The sequence below is a fragment of the Protopterus annectens genome, chromosome 4.part0 (assembly GCF_019279795.1).
Source record: "Protopterus annectens isolate FY-2018-M chromosome 4.part0, PAN1.0, whole genome shotgun sequence".
Taxonomy (NCBI): Eukaryota; Metazoa; Chordata; order Ceratodontiformes; family Protopteridae; genus Protopterus; species Protopterus annectens.
In genome coordinates this window covers 868,696,842-868,724,341 of record NC_056733.1, presented here as the reverse complement: position 1 = coordinate 868,724,341, position 27,500 = coordinate 868,696,842, and the positions used below count along the sequence as shown (strand labels likewise).

General features: G+C 41.1%; 1 protein-coding gene across 1 annotated transcript in view; it reads right to left on the bottom strand.

The window, feature by feature from the left end:
• The window catches only part of SPECC1L (sperm antigen with calponin homology and coiled-coil domains 1 like), a 2,326,126-nt gene that overhangs the window by 276,630 nt on the left and 2,021,996 nt on the right, over nt 1-27,500 (bottom strand). Inside the window, exon 12 of the mRNA XM_044068824.1 lies at nt 15,411-15,513. Within this exon, the coding sequence (XP_043924759.1) occupies nt 15,411-15,513 (103 nt within the window). The remainder of the gene's footprint in view (nt 1-15,410; nt 15,514-27,500) is intronic.

Genomic DNA, 27,500 nt, shown 5'->3' with positions numbered 1-27,500 from the left:
CAAAGTGTATATGTACATGTGCTTTTGGTCTTCATTTAAGAGCTAAGGGGGTGGAGTACCAGGTGCTCAACATAAACAAATAATACACCATTAAAGCATGACTTACCCTTTCCACAAACATCCAGCAACATGGTTTCAGTTTCCTCTAACACTTTTGACCTTCAGACACTAAGTCTTACCAGAAGGTCAGTTAGCCAGCAACAAGAATAAACCATTTCTACTTCCAAGATGGCTGCATATTGAGTAACAGTTTAATTCTAGCTCTCCCAGGGTGAAAACAGAAACTCAGCAAAGAAGTCCAGTAGACTTCCATTTATGGGTACATTTCAGTGACTGGCTAGTAAAGGTACTGCTTGGATGCCAGGAAAAAACAAATACAGACAACCTGGAAAAAATCAGCTACAAAAAGCAAGGAAGAAACACTTACTGGGGAAAGTTCTGCAGCTGTTCAGGAAAAAGCAATGCAACCTCCAGACATGAATTCCAGTAACCTACAGGACGATACAAGACAACTGCACAAACATCTGGATAAAATAAATGAAACACTGATGGAATACATCAACACAAACAACAAAAGGCTGGAAAAATTAAAAAGTCTTAAAAAATATTCAAATGAGGCGATAAAGCTGAAAAAATCAGAAGTCAAAATGAAAAAAAGGCTGGTTGAATATGAGACTACTCAGGAAAAAATGTTTAAAAAAATAGTAGAATTAGAGGACAGAGCACGTAGGGAAAAAATTAGATTTTCAGTTATACCACTGAAGCTGGAAGGAACAGTTGCATTAATTTTATATAGCACAAAGAAGCAACTGGACTGGTATTCCACAGCAGAAAGTGTCAGTTGAAAGGGCACATTGTGTGTATGTTCCAAACCTGGCTATGAGAAAGCAACCTAGACCTTTAACAGTAAAGATGCAATCCTACCAGCAGGAGGAGTTGATTTTGACAAAACTGTGGCAGAAGTACAAAGTACTAAAAGTGGAAGACAACAGAGTGTTTGTGGAGAATGATTGCTCATTGTACACCAGGCAGAAGAGAAGCACATTTATTCCACTATTCAGGGACTGTCGAGGCGCAGGTGTGAGATTCAAACTGCTGTATCCAGCTGTCTTCAAAGTATTCTTCCCTGGAGGGACAAAATCATTTTTTGATGAAGTACATGCTAAGGAGGAAATACAAATGTTTGCCCAACAAAAAGTGAACTGTGAAACAGAAAGAGATTCTGCTTCTGGTAATAAAAACCACAGAGACCCTATACCTGTGAAACATTTTTCAATGTTTCATTGGAAAATGTTGCAGTGAAGGAAGACAGCATGAAAATTGACTAGAATGAATTGACAGTATGGTGGAAATGAAGCAGAGACAGGATTTGGGAGATGGAGATGAACAGTAATAAAACCAGTAACTTAATTTGGGATTACAATGCAACAAGTATTTGTGTGAAATATGACAGAACAAGAAAATCTGGAAATATTGGACTTTTTCAGAATTTATTGGACTTCTGAGCGGCTTTAAAGCATATGCTCTACTTTATGTCATTAATGTTCAAAAAATGCTTTGGGGACGGGAAGAGGAGGGAGAAAGTTAACTGTAAGTAATGATTTCTTTGACTTACTAGTACTATTTTTGTGATGTGTTTTTTTCTTGCATGCTACAAAGTAACATTTTCTCAGTTATTTTTAAGTGTAGTGAGGATTGTAAACAAAAGTGCTGTTGCTTCTTTTCTTTCTCCTTTTTCTTTCTTCTTGTTCAGTTTTAAGAAATGTAGGCAATGCAATGAAAAAAAAACTGGGTAAAAATAGCATGACATGACAAAATAAAAATGTGCTTTTTCTCATTCTTGCATAGGGAAATGACTGGAATAAGGACCTTAGACTGATTAGTAAGCAAGTAAGTGAAAAAGAATAATGAATATTGTGAGTTTTTCTCCAGCAAGTACATGTATGTTCACAGTAGCAGTTCTGCAGCTGATCTTCATGCTTCCATGGAAACAATGTGATAAAGAGAAAATGCCTGCCTGGTTCTCATGTCTCCATGGAGACAATCTAATAAAGAGAAAGTGGTTACAGACTGGTACAGAGTGATTGGCTGAAGGAAAAAAAAAAAAGAAGAGAAATTGGCTAAGATATAATGTTCTCTGAAAGCATTCAGGGGTTTTCCCAGGTGGGAGAACTATAAAGATAAGACAAACCCAATTGGCACTTAGTAGGAAAGCACAAACTGCACCATGCATCTTAGCATGTTTAACCTTTCTTTTGGGTTAACTCAGGTCTGAGTGTGGCTCACAGTTTAGGACTTTTGTTCCTATTAGGAGGGTAAAACTTCAGTACTTGAAGATGTACATAGCTGTGTATGTTAGTTTTAAGTTAAAAGATTTTAGGGGGTATGTTTATTTTGAGGGCTTTCCATAAAATACAAAGTTTTGTAAGATGTGAAACAGGCTCAAATGGATATCACAAGAAACAACTGTACAAAAAGTTCAACTTGTCTAACAGTGTAGACATGCAACACAAACGCTGGAACTAGACATTTAACAAAAAATGTATTATACATAAAAGGAGGGAATAATAACTTTTTAATACAATGATGCTTTCTGAAATGTCTTTAAATGTCAATGGTCTCACAGGTAAAAACAAACAAAAAAAGAGTAGTGAACTATAAATATATAAAAATGTACAGTGCAAATAGCTATGTTACAGGAGACACAGAAAGAAAGGAAGATGTGAATTTGATAAAGAAAGGTTTTCAGGATGGTTATTCAGTGAAATGCCTGGGACAAAGGAAAACAGGAGTATTTACATTAACTGCAAGAGAAGCCCCAATAGTGATAAAAGAGGATAAAAAAAGGCAATAGCAGATTTGTAGTGCTAAGGGGCTACTGGCAAAGAAGGAGGATTACACTGGCATGTCATTATATTTCATCTAAAACTGCTATAACACAGCTTAAGAAAATTCTGGGAGAAATAATCAGTTTTCAGCAAGGAATATTACTTCTAGGTGGGGACTGAAACCTGATTTGCAACAGTGAAGGTGTACACGGGGGGGGCAGAAGGGAAAATATAAAAAGAGGGTAGATTTTTTAAGAAACTTATGAAAATATTTGGTGTGGAAGATATGAATTCAGTAATAAGAGTTCAGAGTGAATTTACACATTATTCTCCAAGATATAAAAAAGTACAGTTTTGTATCTACCATAAATGTAGATGTTTGAGTGTTCACACTGCTGCAGTTATCACACTTGGGTTATCCTGCCGTCAGGCAGTCCCGCAGTCGGCCAGAGTTCCAAAGTCTTGGTCCGGCGTCGGTTGCTGTTGCTTCTTCCCGGACGTTAGTGCACCAGGGGTATACAAGAGGCATCCAACGCCATTTTCTTCAGTTTTTCTTGCCCCAGATGTCAGGTGCCCCCAAGTAGGTGTGCAATACATATTGCTAATTAAACATGTAAAGGAAATAAAAGGAAAACCTTCAGTTACAGGCAAATACACCACAAAGGTTGTACCAGATAGAAAGGTATAGAAAGGTTCAGCTAGGTCAGAGGGGATGGAGGGAGGGTAACCTGGACGGTAGCAGTGTGAACACTCGAACATCTACATTTATGGTAGGTACAAAACTGTACTATATTCATCATGTTACACTGCTGCAGTCATCACACTTGGGTTGAATCCCAAAGCTAAGGATGGGCGGTGGGACTAAACAGGGTTTGGAGAAGCTAGTAGGCCCTGCAGAACTGCAGTGGCAAAGCCAGCTCTGGTTTTAGAGTATAGAGGTAAGTGATAGTGCTTGGTGAAGGTGTGCACTGAACTCCAAGTTGCAGCCTCCAAAATATCCTTGGTTGGTACCCCCCTGAGAAAGGCTGTTGATGTAGCTGAAGCCCTGGTGGAATGGGACCTAATGCTATCAGGTACAGGTTTCCCATGATGTGTGCGCAGCAGAAATGGATACAATGTCCTATCCATTTTGAAATGGTCTGTTTTGAGATGGCTTTTCCTTGTGATCCTGCAGCATAGGATACAAAGAGCTGGTCAGATTTTCTGAAAGCCTTAGTTTTATCCAAGCAGTAACGTAATTGCCTGTGAATGTCCAAAGAGTGCAGGAGTCTTTCTCCTTTGTTCTGGAGGTTTGGGAAAAACGTGGGCAAATGAATGGTTTGGTTTAGGGCCACACTGGATACCACCTTTGGCATAAAGGAAGGGTTAGTTCGTAGAGCGACTCTGTCTTGATGAAAAATAATGAAAGGCTCCACTGCCATTAGAGCCTGTAGCTCTGAGACTCTTCGTGCTGAAGTTATTGCTAGCAGCAGGGCAGTTTTCCATGATAGAAACTGTAAATCAGCTGTAAAAGCTGGTTTAAAGGGCGGCAGTGTAAGCTTTTCCAGAACAAAGTTGAGATCCCAAGTTGGTGTTGGTGCTCTCCTGGGCGGTCTTATGTTCTTAGCCCCTCTGAGGTACTGTCTGAGCAGTGGATGTGAAAATATAGGAGGATCTGTGTTGTAGTGAGCTGAAATCGCTAAGGCGTGGATCTTAATAGATGAAAAAGAAAGTCCTTTGTGCAACATCTCAGTTAAATATTTTAGAATCTGAGGAATATTTGGAACAAGGGGATTTTGGCCTTTAGCCTGGTTCCAGGCGCAAAATCTTTTCCATTTGTCTGAATAGGTTTTCCTGGTGCTGGGCCTCCTGGCCTCCAGAATGACATCCATAACAGCTTTAGAGAGAAGTGTTGGCTGGTTGCTTAGGTAATTTGCCATGCAGCCAGATTTAAAGTCTTGAGCTGGCTGTGTAGAATCTGATTGTTTTGCTGAGTGAGCAGGTGAGGAATTTGAGGCAAAATCCATGTAGGGCCGTCAACCATGTTCCTTAGTATTGGATACCAGTGTTGGCGTGGCCAGTCCGGAGCAATGAGCATCATTTGGGGCCTCTCTAATCTGGCTTTCAGCAGCACCTTTGCTAGAAGAGGCAGTGGAGCAAAGGCATACACTATTAATGTTTTCCAACTGAATGACAGGGTGTCCACTTTCCAAGCTAGTGGGTGGAATGTCCTTGTGCAAAATCTCCGAAGTTGGTAGTTTTGGGGGTAGGCAAACAGATGTCTGGGCACCCCCATTTTTGAGTTATCATTGCAAATACTTGTGGATCTAGTTTCCACTCGTGAGGATCCATGATGTTTCTGCTTAGATCGTCTGCTAATGCGTTTTTCTTTCCTGGCAGGAATTGTGCTTGTAGTTGAACTTGGTAGGTCAGTGCTGGGTTCCACAAGGTCATTGCTTGCCTGCATAGGGGGTAGGAGTGTGTGCCCCCTTGCTTGTTTATGTACCACATTACTGTGGAGTTGTCCGTCTATTAGTTGTCCTGGATGTAGGAGGTCCTTGAAAGCTGTTAGGGCATTTTGTACAGCTAGCATGTCTTTTTGATTGACATGCAGATGCCTTTGATCTGTAGACCATTTGCCCTGAATGCACTGTCCTGCCATGTGTGCTCCCCAGGCATAATCTGATGCATCTGTTGTTATAGTTTGCCTGGCTGTGGGTAAGGTAAAAGGCTGACCCTTGTTGAGGTGACATGCCTGAGCCCACCACAGAAACTCCTGTTGAAGGCAGGGAATGAGTGGTATTATTGTTTCCAAGCTGTGGCTGTGTTGAGTCCATACGCTTTTCAGGTACCATTGTAATTTCCTCATATGCAGTTTTGCAAATGGTATTAGTAGTATGCAAGATGTCATGAATCCCAAGGCCTGCAGAATTTTTCTTGCAGGGACTTGGGTCTTTGTTGCCATCATTTTGAAATATTGTGTCAGCTGTTCTTGCTTGTCTGGCGCAAGATAAGCCATCTGGGCCGTTGTATTTAAGCTGGCACCCAGGAATATTACGTTTTGTGAGGGCACTAGTTTTGATTTATTTTCATTTACTGTGTACCCTAGGCAACTTAATAGATGTTTGAGAAATGCCAGATGCTTTAAAAGAATGTCCTTGCTTTCTGCTTGAATAAGGCAGTCGTCCAGGTATGGATATATTTGAATTCCTCTTTGTCTGCAGTATGCAATTACTGGTGCCAGGCATTTTGTGTAGACCCTGGGTGCAGTAGATAAGCCAAAGGGCAGTGCAGAGAATTGATAATGAGTTGAACCTGCAATAAATCGGAGGTATCTTCTGCAATTTTGTCTGATACGGACATGCAGGTATGCCTCCTTGAGATCCAACGTTACTAGCCAAGCCTTCTTGCCCAGCATGGGAAGAAGTTGCTGTAGTGTTAGCATCTTGAATTTGGATACTTGCAGATAAGTGTTTAGAATTGAAAGGTCCAGAATGGGTTTCCAGGCTTTGTCCTTTCTGGGACTAGAAAGAGTCTTGAGTAAAATCCCTGTCCTTGCTTCTGTGTAGGTACCTGCTGAATGGCTCTCATGTCCATGAGAGCTGTAATTTATTTTTGAGCCTCTGCCCATTGATTTGGTGGCAGGTTTGGCATTCCTTTTATCCTTGGCAAAGTGTGAAAGTGGAATCTGTATCCTTGTGAGACAATATTTAGGACCCATTTGTCTTTTGTGATGATGTGCCAGTTGTCTGCAAAAAGTGCTAATTTTCCTCCCAAGGGAACTGCCAAGAGAGATTTGCTTGGCAGTCTGAGGGTTAAGTCATTGTGTTTGTCTTCTGATAGCTTGGGACCTGTCTTTGCCTCCTTTCTGGGTTGCGGTACCCCATTGTCAAGGCTTGTAAGGGCCTTGTGACTGACCTCTGCCCCTTGGGCATCTGCATTTGCCCCTCTGTGGTCTGTCAGAAGCTGGAAAGGACCAGTTTTTTGTTGGCCAATTTCTGCTGAAACGAGGGGGTTGAACCTGCAAAAAAATCCTTGACTGACTGCATAGATTTTGCCTTATCCTCCATTTTCTTTAAAACCTCTTCTGCTTTTACACCAAATAAAACATCCTGCTGTAAAGGTGCATCCAATAACTTTGCTTTAACATGATCAGGTAGGGTTTGTTCTTTTAACCAAGCATGCCTACGTATGACAGACCCAGTCACTGCTGCTCTACAGGAAGCCTCCAATGAATCAAATCCACATTGTAAAGTATGTTTTCCCACTTGTTCAGCTGCATGCAACAAATCTTGCATTTCCTTGAAGTCAGGCTGCTCTGAATGTGTGATCATTTTTTGTTTTAATTGAGACATCAGGTATTGCTGATATTTCAGCATGTGAAACTGGCAATTTAAGGCCCTCATAGCTAGAGTAGCTGAGGTATATACTTTCTTTCCCCATCTGTCTAGTGCTCTGGAATCCCTTTCAGAGGGTACAGGAGTTTTAGCAATAGAGGCCTTAACCCCTTTGGGACCCTGGGAAATGGTTTCTGGGTCAGCAACAGGGCTTTTATATAGGAATTTCTGTGAGTCAGGGACTCTGTAGTATCTGTCTGGTTTGGCTGGTGCAGGAGGTAGAGAGTCTGGGTTAAGGCTAGATTCTAAGTAAACATCATCCACAATGTCTAAGACGGGTGGGATAGCAAGTTGTCTGTGCTGGGGTAGTAAAAGGAACTCTCAGAGCCTTTTCTTAGAATAAGAGTAATCCTGGCCTTCCCAGTGGAAATGTTCCCTCATGGTATGTAAAGTTTCCCCAAAAGAGTAGTCTTCTGGGGGAGATGCTGAGGGAATAGACTCTTCAGCATCAGAATCTTCATAAGGAGGAAAAGAGTATTCCTGTTCCTCAGAAGAATCTGAGGAAATTGAGACCTGGTCAGAGGAAGCGTAATCCTCCTCCTGTCTTGGCCTTTTATCAGGAGGGGGATGGGAACCCCTGATTAGGGTAATTAAATCTTCAGCCATCTTAAGCATCTGTTTCTTAGGCATGGGGCCTTGTACTGGAGACTGCTGTGCAGTCTTTTTTGCTTTTAAAGGAGTTTTCAGCTTTGCATAGGATTTAATGGTGAGTGTAGTCGGTCTGAAGACACCTTCTGCAACTGAAGGCATTTCAACTGCACCGGAATCTCCTTCAGCCCTGGAGTCGGAAGGAGCTAAAGATGAAGGCTGTGGTGGCTTAGTAATCTCCGCTTGGGAATCGGAAGCTGTCTGAGGTTCTAAATCAGCGGTTGTCAGGGGCTGAGTAGGCGCCTCACTGAAAACCGGAGAACCGGCGACTGGCCCAGCAGAGGCCTTGGAGTCTGATTTGGGTCTCGGCTGCCTGTCCTTATCCTTGTGTTTTTTATGCATTCCGGTCGTCGGGTGCTCCGACGGCATGGTATAATTAAATTTCCTACCAAAGTAATGTTGGGCAAAATCAAACCGACGTTTAATAGTTCGTTTATTAAATCTAGCACAAAACTGACAACCTGTGACGTCGTTGTCTGGGCCTAGGCAAGGAATACAATAAGAATGAAAGTCCTTCCCACAAGAAATGCAATTGTTAACTTTTTCTGACATCGGACTGAGGCAAGAAAAGGTTCCCCAACGGGATACTTAGCTTTAAGACTTCAGTCTGAAATTCGATCTGAAAATCTCAGGAGTCGGCCAACCGGCACTTGCGAACTGCTTCTGCTTCGGGCACCGCGCGGCAAGAAAGACAGAAGAAAATGGCGTCAGATGCCTCTTATATACTCCTGTGACAACCTGTGACGTCGTTGTCTGGGCCTAGGCAAGGAATACAATAAGAATGAAAGTCCTTCCCACAAGAAATGCAATTGTTAACTTTTTCTGACATCGGACTGAGGCAAGAAAAGGTTCCCCAACGGGATACTTAGCTTTAAGACTTCAGTCTGAAATTCGATCTGAAAATCTCAGGAGTCGGCCAACCGGCACTTGCGAACTGCTTCTGCTTCGGGCACCGCGCGGCAAGAAAGACAGAAGAAAATGGCGTCAGATGCCTCTTATATACTCCTGGCGCACTGATGTCAGGGAAGAAATGACAGCAAACGACCTCGGACCAAGACTTTGGAACTCTGGCCGACTGCGGGACCGCCTGACGGCAGGATAACCCAAGTGTGATGACTGCAGCAGTGTAACACGATGAACATCTGGGCTACACTAGACAGAATTTACATTTCACAGGAACATGTACATTTAATTGAAGGTCTTGATACACATCCAGTAACTATTTCATATCATGTGCCAGAAACAACTAAACTAAAAACACAGAGCAATGAAATAAAAATATGACACTGGTGCTTTCCCACCTACCTGTTGAAAAGAAAGGAATGGGTAGTGGAGGTTATTCAGGAGCTATTAGAGAAGATAAAAATTTCTTCTGAAAATACAGCTAGAGAGTGGGATAAAATTAAGGTAAAGTTTAAAAATAGGGTGGAAATAAAAGAAAGGGAGTTATGGTTAAGAAGTAACAACAATTATTTAGAGGGACTGACAAATGTTGAAGTATTGCAGAATTAGGGGAATCTCACAGAACAAGAAGAGGCTCAACTGCAGAATGCTAAACAAAAAATAAGGAATTACCTCAATAATATGCACAAGTTTAGAAAGATTGCTGTTAATCAACTGTTTTTGCAATGGTATAGCACAAAAACCTGTAGCACAACAACTGAGGCAACAGAAAGTAAAAAGGGCTGTTGCCAAACGTAGGGAGCAAGAAAGGTAAAAAGAGATCCTGTAGAGGTATTAGAAATATTTTGGAAATTCTATGCAAGTCTATATAAAGCAGAGAAATGTGGAAATCAAGAAAATATACGAATGGAAGTTTATTGAAGAATTAAATACACCAAGTTTAGAGGTAGATGAGGCTCAATTACTGATGCTTACAATAGGAAGAGATGAGATAAAAATTGTGATGTATAACTAATCGACAGGAAAGTCCCCAGGAATAGATGGTATTCCTGTCGATGTTTAGAAGCTGGGAGGAAAAAACAAGGTTTTATTTAACAGTATTTTAAGAGAAGTATAAACATTCTGGAAGAAAGCAGTAGTAACTGTAATACCTAAAGAGGTAAAGGGTAAAGATCCATCAAACCCAGCTTCATACAGGCCCATATTAATAAAACATGACTATAAAGTGTCCAGGACTATAACAGCTAAAAGAATTCCAAAAGTAATGCCAAAATTGATAGGCATGGATCAATGTGGCTTTGTGGAGGGGTAGCAAACATTTAACAACATTATGATCCAGAGGAAAGCAGAATTCAATAAGACACCATTGTTGTTGGTGGGTCTTGATGCAGAGAAAGCATTTGACAGAGTAAGCTGGGACTTTAGAGCAGGACAATGGAAGCATTTGCATTTCCTGAAAAATTATAAGGTTGATTAGGAGGATATATGAGGGACCGGAGGTGAAAGTGGGCGGGGTCCTCTCTGATAATTTCTGCTTGAGCAGAGGAACCAGGCAGGGGTGTCCTCTTTCCCCTTTGTTATTTGCATTATATTTAGAGCCACTGGCAAAAAAAATAAGGGACTCAGAAATTCAAGGATATAATTGGTATGGTAGTCAAGAAAAGCTGGCTCTATTTGCAGATTATATTATTTAATACCTGACAAAACCCAAAAGAGATGTTACAGTGTTGAACATTTTGTGACGGTTTCAAATCTTTTCGGGATACAAAATTAATTAAGCTAAAGCAAAAGCAATAGCGGTAAACTATGTACTCACACATGAATTGGTTCAGCAATATCCGTACTTATGGGGACATGATAAAATGAAGTATTTCAGAGTATGGATTCAAATTTATTCTGGTGTGGCATGTAAGGGTATGTGGGAAGAGACTAAACAAAAGATAATACAAAAACTGAGAAATGGAAGTTGTGTTATATGGATATGGATAGTAAGATACAAGTAGTCAAAATGTTTTTAGTCTCTTTAACACACAGGTCAGACATATTTTTATCAACCAGAGGAGAAGTTGTGGATAGCAATTAATAAAGAGCTGAAGGACTTTATCTGGGAGGGGAAGATGGCAAGAGTAAGGTGGAAATAAGCTAATTCTTCCAGTAGAACAGGAAGGATTGGGATTATCCGGTTTGAAGAGGTATTTCAGAGCTACACAGTTAAGGCTCCTATACACAGCACAAGCAGAAAACTATATTTCAAAGTGGAAAAGAATGTTGTTGAAACATGGGGGAAGCCCAGGAAACAAGGAGACTGGGATTTTGGAAGCATGCCTTTAAGGAGAATAACATTAATCATACAGAATATTATACCCATAATGTAGCAGAAAGTATTCCAAGAACCAAGTCAACATGGGAATAGAGAAAGGAGATTCGGCCAATAGGGATGACTGCAATTAGGAATACAGACAGTAGGCAAGAGGGGGATGGAAATTACGGGAGAAAACTAGCAAAATAACCAAGGCATTGGAAGCAAATAACTACAGAAGGAATGGTAACAGAATGGGAAGAAGCCAAGAATTTATTTGGACTGCAGGTCAGAGACTGATATCAGTCCTTGATAGGGAAGGCAGAGTACAGACAAAGAGAAAGAAAAAGAAATGGGGGGGGGGGTCTTAAATGAAAGACCAGCACTGGTAGAATTTTTAGTAGAGTCTAGAACAGAAGCTGCCATTAAAAAAAGGAATAATTAGTAGAGCATATACAGTACTGCACGATAACTATAAGAATCAATTAGAGAAGGTTAGAAAGGATTGGGAAGAGAGATTGGATAAGCAATTCACAAAGAAACAACGGGAGAATACATGTATGTCTCCCAAATATGCAGCAAAATCTAAAATATTTAGGATTTTTGCTTGGACATGTTTACATAGATATTTTTATACCCCAAGTAGATTCCAGAGAATTTTTCCTCAGGTAGACAGCAAATGTTGGAGGTGTGAAAGGGAAGAAAGAGGTACTTTGGAATGGTTTACCTTCATAAGGTTGAAATGCACATCTGCGATAGCCAGATGTATGAAAGTGCAATTTCAAAAGTTTGCAAAAAACTATGAATTGCCAAAAACACAAATGAGCGAATGGCAGTGCGCATTTGCTCATGTGGATTCGGCATTCTGAGTGGAGACCCCCCCCCCCCCACACACCTACTGCTAATTTAATATACTAACTCCGAAATCGCACTACAGTGAGGGAAGAGGTACATTTTCCAATCCCTACTGTAGTGCGAACTCGGAGTTAGTATATTAAATTTGCAGAGGGTGCGGGTGGTGCAGCCCCCTACATGGGGGGTGCTTGTCTCTCTGCATAATGGTGTGTGGAGACATCCGGAAATTTCAGGTGTTGCGAAAACATTCGATATCCCCAGAATGTCAAATTAATTGTTTAGCACTTTCAGTGTTTTCAGCATTCAAAAGTTTCCAACCTTTAGAGGGGATATATGATGAGTTGCACATGTTATTTGCAACGTTGTAAAGGTTAACCCTTAGGAACATATTTTCTGGGAATGCAGAGGGTTGGCGGACTTTAAGGATTCCCTGTGGGATGCGTTGTGTGGGTGGATTGGTGTGATGAGAGAGATGATTTTTCTAAGCTATGACAGAATCAGAAATGCCTAGACATGCTGAGGCCTTGCTGTGTCTAATTACGGTCGTTGCCAAAAAAGCAATTACTAGAAAATGGAAATCAAAATCTAAACCAGCTAAATTAGAAGTAGTTAATACAGTAACCCTCTGCATTCCCAGAGATAAAACAACTGGAATTGAGATCTTTAGAAAAAGGTAGGAGCAAACTACATAGAAACAAATGAGAATTTTGGGAATACATACATACAGGGGAGCAATGAGGTTTAAAATAAGGCAGGACTTAAAATGAGCTATGTAATGTTTGACTGAAAATAATTGTGTAGCTTATAAGTGATGTATAATACTTGCAACTGGGACTGTGCCAATATGGTTTGCTATGTAAAATGTTTGCAACCTGGACTGTGTTGGTGTGGTTTGTTTTAATTTATACAAATGTATGATTTCTTATGTCATATGTGATGGCTTAATAAAGATAGTTCTTGTTTAAAAAAAGGGGGGGGCAGGAATTTAATAATTTATGTAATGGTGCTTCAGTTATATGACATATAGCAATATATGTGAAGTATAATATTTGTTAATGTTAATTTGTTAATACAGTTTGATTACTGTTGTATAAATGTAAAATTGCCTATGTCGCAAGTGATAGTTTAATAAAGGTGTGTTAAAAAAATTAACCATTTCCATCTGAAACTGCAGTCATACTTAAATGAATATCATTGTGTTTCAAATTTTTCAAAAAATGAGAACCCCCTTGAAAACGTGCATATCAAGTACTTAATATTAGGAGAAGGAACCTCACTATAAAGCCCAGAAATATAAGCAACATACAACCAATTCCTGCATTGGCAGAGGTTACCCACTTTATGAAATGACCCCAAGAGCCCAATTATCTGAAAAAGGGGTAGTATTCCACAGGGGGATGCTGCCCTTACGTAACAGATATCTGTATTCTACCTTGTCCTCATCCATATAACCACCACTGTCTCCTACCCATTCCTTATATCACACCCACTTAGCACCACCCAGTCACATACCAAATGAGCAGCTATCACCACCATGGTCCAAAAAACAGGATTCTAGAAAACTCTGGCCTATTAAAAAAAGAAAATTCAGACATGCAACATTACGGCCATCCTGGTATAAGTGCACACAAGCAATGCAGTATAAAAACCGAACAAAAATTCTAACATTTTCATTCTCTATGGGACATGCAGAGATTAGGGTGCTCTAGATGTCAGATTCAAGACAGACACAGAAGAAGACAGACACAGAAGGGATATGCCCTGCGTAAGTCACCTCATCGGCTTCAAAATCAGGGATATCAGAATCCTCTACAGTAGTACTAACCCTTCTGTTTTCTGAAGGGGGTTACAGGCACCTCACATATTTTGTGAGCATGGTGTATAGCCTTCAGAAAAGACATGAAATCCCAATCATGTTGGGAAGAAGCTTGGGAAGTGGAAGCAATTGAGAAACTGCCTGGCCCAGGCTGAAGTAAGCTGGCTGGCACTAGTTTAGTCTTTGGTGCTTTGTGCCTCATAGTACTGGAATGAGCCACCCTAGAGGCCTCAGATCACAAGTGGGTGACAGACATCTCAATTAGGTCCCTTAGAAACCTCTTCATGAATAAACTTGTACGGACACTACCTGCCCCTTTAGTCATGCAGACTAAGACTCCTATACAGAGGCTACAACTCATGAAGACATGGCACTGTCTTCAGTGAGATGACATGAGAAAAGCCAAATGAGTGGCAGCCGACAAAGCAGTCAGGCCAGAAGTCTCTGTTGACACAAACTCGTACCTTAAAAGACCAAGCACATTCAGAGGGACTTTCCTTGCTTTCTTGTCATTTCTCTGCAATCTTTTTTGGAGTATTCTTTTCTTAGGAAAAAGGTTCCTGGTGGCCTTCATTGACACCATTATGGTTTGGAACCAGGCACGCTCCCATTTTCTGCTGCAAATTTCTGGAAAGACTGCACTCCCTTCCCGATTATAACTGGGATGAAAGCATCAAAGTGTGGACATGGGTCCATACTGTGCTCCAAGATGAGGCAAAACTAATAAAGGGAGTAGAAATTCTTATGCAAACTCGCACACAAAATGCGACTATTTACTTTAATAACAAATCCAGCATCAGAATGACTATCAAACATTCTAAATACAAATATACACAAGAAATCCCCATAAAGGTTATCCAACTGTCAGTTGGACAGATGAAAGAACTCAGCATGCCAAAAGCATTCATGGTTAGTAAACTGCACAGCAAGAAAGATTTAAAGATGGTGTCAGCCAACACCCCTCTTATACCACTGATGTCCATGAGTGACAGTGGGAAGGAGTAGCCGAAGCCTGGGGAGAAGGTACAGTTCTGGAAGTCAGGCCAGTTTGTAAGGCTACCTGTAGGCAAGACATCCAAAGAAGTAAGGAGTGCAACAGTGAACAATATGATGAACATCAGGGGAGTGCCATGGACCAACATATTCAGACATTCTCCATGAAAACTATGCATTTACTTATCATGACTTTTTACCATTTATGACTTGCTCTAATTTCATTACCTTGACTTACAGAGTAACTCCTAGTCGGACATTAACAGCTTCTGTTTATGCACTCCACATACATAAATGTGTGTATTATTAAAAACATCACTTTCCTACCTGGCAAGTCTGACGCTAACAGCGTGTGTGTGTGTGTGTGTGTGTGTGTGTGTGTGTGCCCATGTGTACTTTCAAAAATATCACTTTCATAACTGGTAAGTCTGATACTAACAGCTCCAGGATGTGCAGTCAACATGTGTGTGGATGTGTGTCCGCCCCTGTGTACTTTCAAAATCATCACCTCCATACCTGGTACGTCTGACACTAACAGCTCCTGGCAGTGCACTCTACATATACAAATGTGTGTACTTTCAAAAACATCACTTTCATACCCAGTAACTGATACTAACAGCCCCTGTTTGTGCACTCTACAGGTGTGTGTATGTGAGTGTGCGTGTGTACTTTTAGAAACATCACGTTTATACCTGGTAACCTTCAGTTTTCTTCTGGCACCACTTTAACAAAGCATTTCTCTTTGAGCCACCATATTCCCTCGCCAGTGCAGAAAGGGGATCTTTCCTTTCTTCTCTATATAGAAAAAAATGAAAAGAGCATGATCATTTGTTTTTCATATCTTTCCTTCTAGTTGTACATCATTAATCGAACAAAACATATAAAAATTGTATACATAGGAAGAAGCACAACACTCTCCTTATTCTTTCAGATCTGTAGCAAGTACTTTGGAATTCTATACTGTACATCCGCGGTGGTGCAGCGGTAGCATTGTTGCCTCACAGCAAGAGGTTCTCCCATTCAATTCTCGGCTTGGGTTGGGAGAGCCTTCTGTGTGGAGTCTGCATGTCCTCCCCGCGGTCAAGTGAGCATTCGAAAGACATGTGTTGAATGGGCGTCGAGCTGGCAACTTGACACCATAAAATCCAACTGCCAATCATTAGTGGACCGGAGTTCCGCTGTGGCAACCCCTAACCCGGAAAATACGAAAAGACAAGCAAACAATGGAATACATTTTCTCCATTTCTTGAGAATACACTAACTTGTGGAATGTAGCTGTGCGAGATTCTCACCTTAACAGCAAATCTTTAAGACAATCATAAAATTAAATTTGTTGAAGACTAATAGAAAAATATCAAGCTACTTGGCGATATTGGTTAGAAGTTCAGACTTGAAGGGTTATAAAATAAGAGAGGAAGAATGTAAAAGTTTGCTGTTTGCAGATGACATCCACTGTATTTGACTGACTTGGAACAGGTTACTAATAAATTACTTCAGATGTTAGACAGTTTGGCATGTTTTCTGGTTACAAAGTGATTCTGAAAACTGTTAAAGAACTGAGATTAAAGAGAACAAGTGAAATTTAACTTAATGTAATATATAGATTTTGTCATGTTTAATGGGGAAGACATGATGGAATGGAGTTAAAGAGTTAATATGCTATGAAAAATGATTGAAGAGAGAGAAGAATGCTTTCAAATGAAAGAGTGATCTAGTTTGCCCTGGGAACAGTACAGTACAGTATAGTAGCATTAAAAATGAAGGGAAGTTACTGTAGCACTGACTTCTATATATGACTGACTATATTTAAACTGGATCTTTTGAGAAAAAAAATTATATTTGTTGTAGTTTTGTTCTTATGTAAATAAAATGATTGAAAACAAAAACAGCAGCCGTGTCAACAAATTATGGTCTTTTCTTTATTCTACAGAGATTGTGATAATTTATGGAAGTATTAATATAGCAGATATTTCTGAATTTGGTTGGATAATTCTTAATCTGAATACATCATAAAACATATTAAGACATGAAGAACAGACTAAAATGTAGGTAGAAAATGAAAGTTTTGGAGATGTGTGCATGTGATATATACTTTTTTGCTTTCCCTCTGTTGTTGGGATGTTTTTCAAGCCCTTCCAATGGAGGTGTTACGGTATTTCTTAAAATCATCAAAGAATATGATTTGTGATTTTATTCGAAAAGACAAATTTAATGCGTCTTGGAATAGTTTAATACTTCCGAAGGAATAGGGGTACCAGATCAGAAACTGTACTACGAAGCAGTACATGTTAAGACACTGTCTACTAATCATTTTGAAATTATAATGCAAAGCAGAAAATACTGATGTGGCTAACAATAAAGGGAGGTAGGTTCGACAAAGAGAAATTTGCCATACATGTGGAGGCAAGTTATTGGTTAGATATGTCATTTATTCAGTAGACAAAGTAGTTAAGAGGCTGTTCCTTGGATATATTACTTTCTACATATATGTAAAAGTAGGGTGGGAACACTAGAAGATTTAAAGCTGTGACATGAAAGGAGAATGGAATTAAATTTCTGTGAGCAAATGAAATGGGTGCATCAAAATATGGGTCACTTTTTTTGTAAATGAAATATAAAGGGCTGAATAACACAGCTTGCATATTATGCTTATTAGCTTATTGGACCTGCTAAAAAGTATAACACCATAAAAGTACAGTTTTGTACCTACCATAAATGTAGATGTTCGAGGATCCACATTGCTGCAGTCCTAACTATTGGGTAGTCCGCTGTCCAGTCGGCCCGAATACCAAAGTATATGGCTGACGTCGGTCAGGGCGCATTAGACTGACGTCAGTACGTCAGGGTACTAATGCGCATGACCGACGTCATATCCTCAGTCTTTTCTTGCCCCAGATGTCAGAAGACCCTGAAAAGATAAGGCCAAAAACCAAAAATTCCCAACATATCTGCAATAAAATATATACAAAATATACAAAATTAGCAGAATATAACCTCACCTACACAACCACCCCTAAACACAGAGGGGAAGGAGGGAGGGTAAATTGGACTGCAGCAATGTGGATCCTCGAACATCTACATTTATGGTAGGTACAAAACTGTACTATGTTCTTCATTCCACATTGCTGCAGTCCTAACTATTGGGTAGAATCCCAAAGCAGAGGTAAGGGAGGCTGGCAAATCATAAGGAAGCAGGAGCTGATAACATGCCTTGCAAAATAGCTGTGGCAAAACCAGCCCTAGACTTAGAGTAGAGAGGAAGGTGGTAATGCTTAGAGAAAGTATGCACTGAACTCCAAGTAGCTGCCTCCAAAATATCCTTAGTTGCCACCCCTTAAAAAAGCTGTTGAAGTGGCAGTAGCCCTAGTGGAATGAGGCCTAATCCCAGCTGGAATCTCCTTGCCATGATGGGAATAACAAAAAGAAATGCAAAACCCAATCCACCTAGAAATAGTTTGTTTTGACACAGGCTTGCCCTGAGAACTCAAAGCAAAAGAAACAAACAACTGCTGAGACTGCCTAAAATCCTTAGTCCTGCTCAAATAATAACGCAATTGCCTGTGTACATCTAAAGTGTGCAAAATCTTTTCCCCTTTATTTTGGGGATCTGCATAAAACGTAGGCAAATGAATAGTTTGGTTTAAAGCCACACTAGAAACCACTTTAGGCATAAAGGAAGGATTAGTACGTAATGATACCCTATCCTTATGAAAAATCAAAAAAGGCTCAACCGCCATAAGGGCCTGTAACTCAGAAACCCTTCTTGCAGAAGTAATGGCCAACAAAAAGCAGTCTTCCATGACAAGTATTTCAGTTCAGCAGTAGCTGCAGGCTCAAAAGGTTGTAGAGTAAGTTTCTCCAACACAAAATTGAGATCCCAAGCAGGAGTAGGAGCTCTACGTGGGGTCTTATATTCTTTGCCCCTCTAAGAAATTGCTTGAACAAAGGATGTGAAAACAATGGTGGGTCACAATCATAGTGAGCTGAAATTGCTGCAGCATGAATCTTAATGGAAGAGAAAGACAAACCTTTGTCCAATAACTCAGTAAGATATTGAAGAGCCACACTCAAATTAGGCTCTGAAATCTCCAAATTCTTTGCTGCAGTCCAAAATAAAAATCTCTTCCATTTTTCTGCGTACACTTTCCTTGTACTAGGTCTTCTGGCTTCCATAATCACATTTAAAACTTGTTGAGGAAGTTGAGATCTGCTGTCTTTCAAAACAGAATATGCCAGGCTGTTTAGATGAAGAGAGTGAAGCTTGACATTGAGCAGACGACCGTCCTTCTGAGACAACAGATGTGGAATCAAGGGTAAAGGCCATGGAGGCTTCTTTACCAGACTCCTCAGTAATGGGTACCAGTGCTGCCGAGGCCAATCTGGAGCTATTAAAATCATCCTTGGCTTGTCTTGTCTGACCTTTAGAAGCACCTTTGGAAGAAGAGGCAGAGGTGGAAACGCATACACATGAAGATTTTTCTAACTGAAAGAAAGAGCATCCACTTTCCAAGCTGTGTGATGAAACCTCTTTGTGCAAAACTTTGGCAGCTGGTGGTTTAGTGGAGAAGCGAACAGATCTATGTCTGGAGTTCCCCAGGACACTGTCAACTTTTGAAATACATGAAGATCCAGTTTCCACTCGTGGGGATCCATGATTTGTCTGCTTAACACATCTGCTAAGGAGTTCTGTGCTACCGGCAGTAACCTTGCCTGAAGACTTAGTTGCAAGCTTAGCGCAGTCTCCCATAAAATCATTGCTTGCCTGCACAATGGGTAAGAATGTGTTCCCCTTGTTTGTTGATGTACCACATGACAGTTGTGTTGTCTGTTAGAATCAACACCTGCCCTGGAAGAAGTAACTCCTTGAAAGCCATTAATGCAAACTGGACTGCTAACATCTCCTTCATGTTGATATGTAGATGCTGTAGTCTGGCAGGCCACTTGTCTTGTATCCACTTTCCATTTAGATGAGCTCCCCAAGCAATGTCTGAGGCATCTGTCGTTAGAATTTGACTCGCCTCTGGTCGGGTCACAGAGAGTCCCTTGTTTAGGTGACATTCCTGAGCCCACCACAAAAATTCCTTTTGAATGCAAGGTATTATTTGAATGACAGTGTCCAAATCCTGGCAGTGCTGTGTCCATACATTTTGAGATACCATTGTAGCTTCCTCATATGCAGTTTGGCATTGGGAAGCACCAGAATACAAGATGCCATGAACCCTAAGGCTTGAAGGACTGTCCTTGCAGTCAGCCCGGACTGAAGAGATAGTTGATGGAAGTAACTGGAAAGATTCTTTTGTTTGTCCGGGGTTAAAAAGGCCATCTGGGCTGCTGTATTCAGTCTCACACCCAGAAAGCACATGTCTTGAGAGGGTACTAGACTGGACTTTATTTCGTTCACAGAATACCCTAGGCATCTTAGCACTGCTATGACATATTCCAAATGCTGTAGAAGGTCTTCCTTTTCTTGAGCCAGAATCAGGCAATCGTCCAAGTAAGGATAGATTTGAATTCCTTTTAGCCTGAAGTAAGCTATCACTGGAGCCAGAACCTTTGTGAATACTCTGGGCAGTAGATAAGCCAAAGGGCAATGCAGAGAACTGATAATGAGAATTTCCAGCTCGAAAACGCAGATACTTTCTGCAACTTAGTCTTATAGGCACATGAAGGTAAGCTTCCTTGAGATCTAAAGTTACCATCCAGTGATCCTTGCCCAGCAGAGGTAAAAGCTGTTGTAACGTCAACATTTTGAACTTTGGAATGTCCAGATAAGTGTTGAGGATAGATAAATCCAAAATTGGTCTCCACGTGTTCCCCTTCTTGGTACTAGGAACAGGCGAGAATAAAATCCTAGGCCCCTTTCTGGCACAGGAACCGCTGAATGGCCCCTATCTGGAGTAACTGAGAAATTTGCTTGTGAGCCTCTTGTCTTTGTAGAGGAGGAATGTCTGGCATGCCTTTGAAAGGAGGCAAGGTATGGAAATAAAACCTGTAACCGTGGTGAATGATATCCAGAATCCATTTGTCTTGGGTAATTAAATCCCAATTTTCTTTGAAAAGAGACAGTCTTCCTCCTAGAGGTGCCGCCAGGCGAGAAGGTACTGGCAGCTGAAAAGGCAGGTCATTGGGTCTGCTTACGAAAGGACTGACCCCTGCCCTCACCAGAAGTCTGAGCAGGTGAACTCCTGCCCTAGGCCTAAAAGCACCTTGAGCTCTGCCCCTACCACGCCTAGACCTACCCCTAGACTGGGAATCATAAGCAGGATAAGTCCATCCCTTAGCAGGCCAATTTCTACTAAACTTGGAGGCTGCACCTGCAAAAATCCTTAACAGTTTGCATAGACTTAGCCTTGTCCTCCATCTTCTTTAAAACTGCTTCCACAGGCGAACCAAACAACACATCAGACTGTAAAGGAGCATCCAAAATCCTTGTCTTAACATGCTCAGCTAAGTTCTGATCTCTCAACCAGGCGTGCCTACGAAGAACAGAACCAGTGGCAGCCACCCTGGAGGAGGCCTGCACAGCATCAAAACCACATTGCAAGGAATGTTTACCCACTTGTTCAGACACATGAACTAAATCCTGCAACTCTTTACACTCAATACCTTCCGCCAGAGCATCCACCTTAGATTTCAACTGTGAAAGAAGATAATTCTGATATTTTAACATGTGAAACTGACAATTCAACGCCCTCATGGCTAAAGTGGAAGAAGTATACACTTTCTTTCCCCATCTATCCAAAGCCCTTGCCTCTTTATCAGGAGGGACAGGATTTTTAACAACTGAGGCCTTCACACCTTTAGGCCCCTGAGAGACAGTTTCTGGGTCTGCCCTAGGACTCTTAAAAAGATACTTATGAGCTTCAGGCACCCTATAATACCTATCCGGTTTAACTGGGGCAGGAGGCAAAGAATCAGGATTCAGGGAAGCCTCTGCAAAAACATCTTCCACCACATTCAAAACAGGAGGTATAGCTAAAGGCTTATGCTGGGGTAAAAACAAGAATTCCCTAAGCCTTTTCCTGGAATCAGAGAAATCTTGACCTTCCCATTTAAAATGCTCCCTCATGGAATGCAGAGTCTCTGAAAATGAAAAATCCTCAGGAGGAGAAGCAGAAGGAGTAGAATCATCCACATCAGAATCAGAATAAGGAGGGTACTCCTGCAAGTCTTCAGAAGACTCAAGCCTCCGAGCATTGCTCAAAACTCTCAAACTCAGGTTCCACCCTAGGCCTCTTATCAGGAGGGGCATAGAACCCTAATCATAGTAATCAAATCCTCTGCCATTTTAAGCATATGTTTCTTAGGCAAAGATCCTGAAGCACTAGGAGAAACCCCCACAGAAGCTAAACTTGGCCTGCCCCTCAAAGAAGCCTTGGAAACTGAAGGGAGGCTCTAACCACCTTAGGAAGAGAGGGAAGAACAGCCACCTGAGAAGCCCCTCAGCCTGGCCTACTTCCTGAGAGGATACATCCTGTAACAGTAAAGTCTCTCCCTGAGACTCCAAAGAAACACCTGGCAAAACCTCCGGCTCCACTGAGCCCTCTAAAGAACCGACGTCTGGGACTGTCGGTTCCTCCACTCTAGGCTTTGCTGTTTTGTCCTTGCGTTTTAGCGAAGCGCCGGAACATCCGGCGGCATTTTATAATTACAACGCTTCCCAAACACTAACCTGGCACAGTCTAACCTTCTCTTAATAGTGCGTTTGTTAAATCTAGCACAAGAGCGGCATCCAACAACGCCGTGCTCAGGCCCTAAACAAGGTATACACAAAGTATGGTAATCCCTATGAGGTATCTGTTTCCCACAAGAAATACAGTTATTCACTTTTTCTGACATCCGGTTAAATACTGAGGCAAGAAAAACCAAAATATTCTAGCGGGTACTTAGCCAACTTTGATTCGGTCTGAAACTCTGGCTTCAGAAACTTTCAGAACGCCAACCTGCACTCGCAAAATTGCTTCTGCATCGGACCATGCGGCAAAAAAGACTGAGGATATGACGTCGGTCATGCGCATTAGTACCCTGACGTACTGACGTCAGTCTAATGCGCCCTGACCGACGTCAGCCATATACTTTGGTATTCGGGCCGACTGGACAGCGGACTACCCAATAGTTAGGACTGCAGCAATGTGGAATGAAGAACATCTGTTTTATTACTACTGAAGGCTAGAAGAGATGCTCTGTTCATAAGAAGGTTGGTTAGTAGGGCAAACAAGGTCCTAAGGGAGTTTAGTGTTAAGTAGGGAAGGTCACAGAAGGCAAGGTTAGACAAGAGTGCATTCAACCACTGGAAGGGGAGACTGATACAAATATGAATAAGGCTATTTGTCTGATGCCTAGGTATACTACTGGAAATCCTTCACATTTACTTTTAAATGCCACAGAGGTGAGGAAAATGCTCCTGAATTCAGATGTCCAATGTCAGTGGTCTCTGGCTCAATACATTTCCAGATGATTGCAAATAAGGAGCTGTCACTGAATCTCACATTGACACAAATGTTCTCCAGGAGGGGCTGACACAGACAAACAACCCGGTGTCAGAGCCATGGACTAAAACTAAATGTCAAGATATCCATAATAGTATTCTTTGGGAAGTCAGCCACCCCTGGTAACTACCATAATGACAACACACCCCTTATAGCTGACCCAGTAGTCAGAGACTTAGGGACACGCATAGACAGTAATCTAGCCTTTGACCATCACGTGTCTACAGTAGTGAGGAAATCGTTCTATGCTGCACAACTTATAAATAACAGCAGGGTATCCAAGTCCAAGGAAGTCATTGTTCCACTGTTTTTAGTATTCATCAGACCTATCATTGAGAACAATGCTCCCTTTGGTATGTGCCTATCCAGGAATATCCAACAACTGGAACATACACAGAGGATCCTCACTAAAACGATACTGGGTGTAAGTAATATGTCCTATGCAGACCGCCTCAAGGCCCTATCCCTGTATTCCGTCTCCTACAGGCTTTTGAGTGGAGATCTATGCCTGGCAGACAGGGCATTGTCAGACCCCACTCTGATGGACCTCCTGCATATCTACAAAACCAACACCACCAAAATTACCTGTACTAAAGACTTAAACCTTGCCTGTAATATAAATAGGACTTGCTGGAGAGACAGGTATGTATCCCAGAGGCCACCCCGTCTATGGAACAGGCTCCCCCATCCATGTGAAGCAGAGTTTCTCACTGACCCAATTCAAGTGCAACTTGGACAATTGGATACAGAACAGGAATTTCATCCTTGGCTTGGCACCCATGTCTCTAATGGACACAGGCAATCTGTAAATGATTCATCTCCCAGGCCCCTGCTTGTAAATGTTTCCCCCTGCTTACACTTATCCAGGGTATCAGAACTTGTCAGAGATTTGGAATGCATGGCTAGGCTTAAACATACCTTTGTGATTGTTAGCCTAGTAAACACCCAAGAACATATAGGAGATGGGAGAAAGGTGTGCTGGGTACAACAGAACACAGTTTTTGGACCTGTTCATGTTTACATGCAATAAATCTCTCTCTCCAACAGATTCCAGGCAGTTAAACAGGAATCTAACTTTTCCTCCCTTACCAGTACAAACTGGGGTAACCCAAGGCTTCATCCTTGGAACCTTATTATTCAACATCTTTACTAATGACCTACACTCTTCCTGTCCGTCACACAATATGCTGATGATTCCACCATCATCTCCTCCTCCGACAATAAAAATAATCTTCACACCCTCACCCAAGAGTCTTTGCACTCACTTGAAAAATGGCTAACCTGTAACCAACTGTTACTTAACCCAAACAAAACAAAACTTCTCCTATTCCTCCCTATATCCCTCCATCATCATAAAACTACCTTTACTGTCTACTCCCTTAACAACACATCATCAATCTCCTATGAACCTCACACCAAATTTCTAGGAGTTATTATCGATGACCAACTAATATTTGATCTCCATATCCAGCAGTGCATTAAAAAGACTCAACAAAAGGTAGGCCTCCTATATACGCATAAAAAAATACTCACAAAGGTCTCCGGGATCTCTCTTGCACAAGCATTCCTACTTCCCACCCTTCTTTACAATTCCGCTATTCTCACTAACATCCAATCCAATCTAATCTAATCTTCTAAGTTGGTACTCATAACAAAATTGCAAGATTTGCCTCTAATCAACCTTATCGCTCTCACCACAGTCTTAGCCTTGAAAAACCTGCAGTGGCTGGAATTTTGTTATCAAATTCTACTACTCCAGCTGCTCATGGCACAGTCTATTATTGCATGAACCCTCCTCCTGTCCCTGTCTACCCTCATCCAACCCTATACTCACAAGCAAGCCCTCCCATAGCTCCCAACAGCATCTTTTCCATGTTTATGCACCCAACAAAAACAATGATAAACTCCTCTATAGATACTCAGTGGCTAATGCTTGGAATAAACTACTACAAAGTGTTAGACACATCTCTAATCCTAACTCTTTTAAAACAACACTTAATGATGCTCTCAGTATATCATGGACATGCTTATGCAATGACCCAACTTAATCCACCTCCCCTCCTGTAATACTATTGCAGCAACCAGTTCTGCCTTCTCATTCTTCCTCTGCTTCTATAAAATGTCTATAATGCTCAATTTTTCCAACAGCTTCCAGAGCTGTAGTTTTGGAATTGGGTTCTTGCCTTGGTAACATCTCATACTTACACTATACATGTATAGTATATTTGTGTCCTTCAGTCTTACAAAATTTAATTTGTATTATATTATGTTCCATTTAATGACCATTTTCTAGAATGATGTTTCAACATACTCTTACACATTTTGTAATCTTATAATTTTTGGTATGTTAGTTATACCTCTGTCATATAATTACTTTTAATTACTTATTTTTTTTGCAGCTTTTCTCCTTGCGCCTCTGCTGACAAAAGGCTTCTGCCAGTTGGACTAATCCAGACAACAAATGTCAAATAAAAAAAGGGTGAACTGACACATCAAGTATAGTACAGCTGTGTACATTTACCACAAATGTAGATGTTCGAGTGCATTCACCGTTGCAGTCCTGACTTGTGGGATTTCCTGCTGTGGACGGCCTGGCCTGCCTGATTACCAGGGTAAAAATCTCCCACCTCCTAAGGCTGGTGGATGTCCTATCTAACATCAGTACCCTTGGGTATAAAGGGATCCAGATGATGCCATGACATCAGTTTTTTCTTGCCCCCTAGAAAGTAGGAGCTCCCAGGATGAACCACAAGCAACGGTCCAAGGCAGAAAATTTGCCCGGCAGGGAGAACACTTATGGACCATACCTCTCAACTGTTCAGATTTTTGCAGAATGTCCAGATTTTTCTCTCATATTTTTGATCTTTTCCTCAAATTTTTTTCTGGCATATCATTGCAGACTGAAGTAAAAAATAATGACAGACATTTGAGTTTCAAACTTCATGCACTTCAGGAAATTCATGTTAATATAAAACCTATTATTCCATCAACATTCTAAGTTTGTAACAGCAATATTTCAAAAACATCCTTATTTCTGGGTCATTGTCCCTCTCCCCCCATTATTTTTGGCTTTGTCCAGATTTATTGCTCCTAAGAGTTTGAGAGGTATGATTCAATGGGGAAGGAGGGAGGGAAAGAAGAGTGTGTGTGTGTGTGTGTGTGTGTGTGTGTGTGTGTGTACATGAGTGTGTGTAAAACACCCTAGTTTGTGATGGGAGGTTAAGTAATTTAACTAAGTTCAAACTCTGTATCTTAGTTACAGGAGACAAGAGCATGCACCCTCAGTACTAACTAAAAGACTGAGCTTCAATGCTTTTCAAGGAACTGTGAGCTTCAGTGCATTTTCAACCAACTAACCATGCGTTTCAATGCATTTTCCAGGAAATGTGAGCGTCAATGCATTTTCCAGGAACTGTGAGCTTCAATGCATTTGCCAGGAACTGTGAGCTTCCTTGCATTTTCAAGGAACTGTGAGCTTCAATGCATTTTCAAGGATCTGTAAGCTTCAGTGCATTTTGAAGGAATTGTGAGCTTTGAGCTTCAATGCATTTTCAAGGAATTGTGACCTTTGAACTTCAAAACATTTTGAAGGAAATGTGAGCTTCAAGGAAAGAGAAATGCTGCTCATGCCAAGTCTGCTTTCAATGTGCAACTGTTTGGTTTAGCAAATGGTTTCACAGTTTGTGCTAGAGAATTTCATAGGTTCATAGTTTAGCACTAAGCTAACTGCCCTTGCGAGCCATTTTAAGCCTAGCCAATTATCCCTTGTGAGACAAACAACTTGGCCATTAAGCCACCCACCCAAACCCTTTTAAAACAATTTGAAGGCAGTGTTACCACAACTGGTAGCATACTTGCTTTTGATGCAGGAAGCTATAAGTTTTACCACCACACCATGTATATGGAGTGATGATACTGTGTGTTGTACTTTAAGGGGGGGGGGGCGCTGCAGTCCTGAGTGGTCTATCTTGGGATGAGATACCATGTAACCACTGCAATATTACCAGCTTATCAATTTTTTGTTAATGTAACATAGGCAAATTATTCTTCAACGGCTGCAGGCACTAATTTGTAGATGACACACTGAAATATAAAGCTGTTTGCAAACGGCAACTTCTTTATTAGTAACATATCTCTTTAATGTGGAATTCTTTTAGATGACTTTTACTTCTGCAGAGATTGTGCATATTGACTACTACTGCTGGATTGTAATGACAGAAGTTTGAGTGGCCTTTTATGGTTGAAATGTTCTCAAATGGGCAGTTTTATCAATACAGATTCATATGTTTTGTT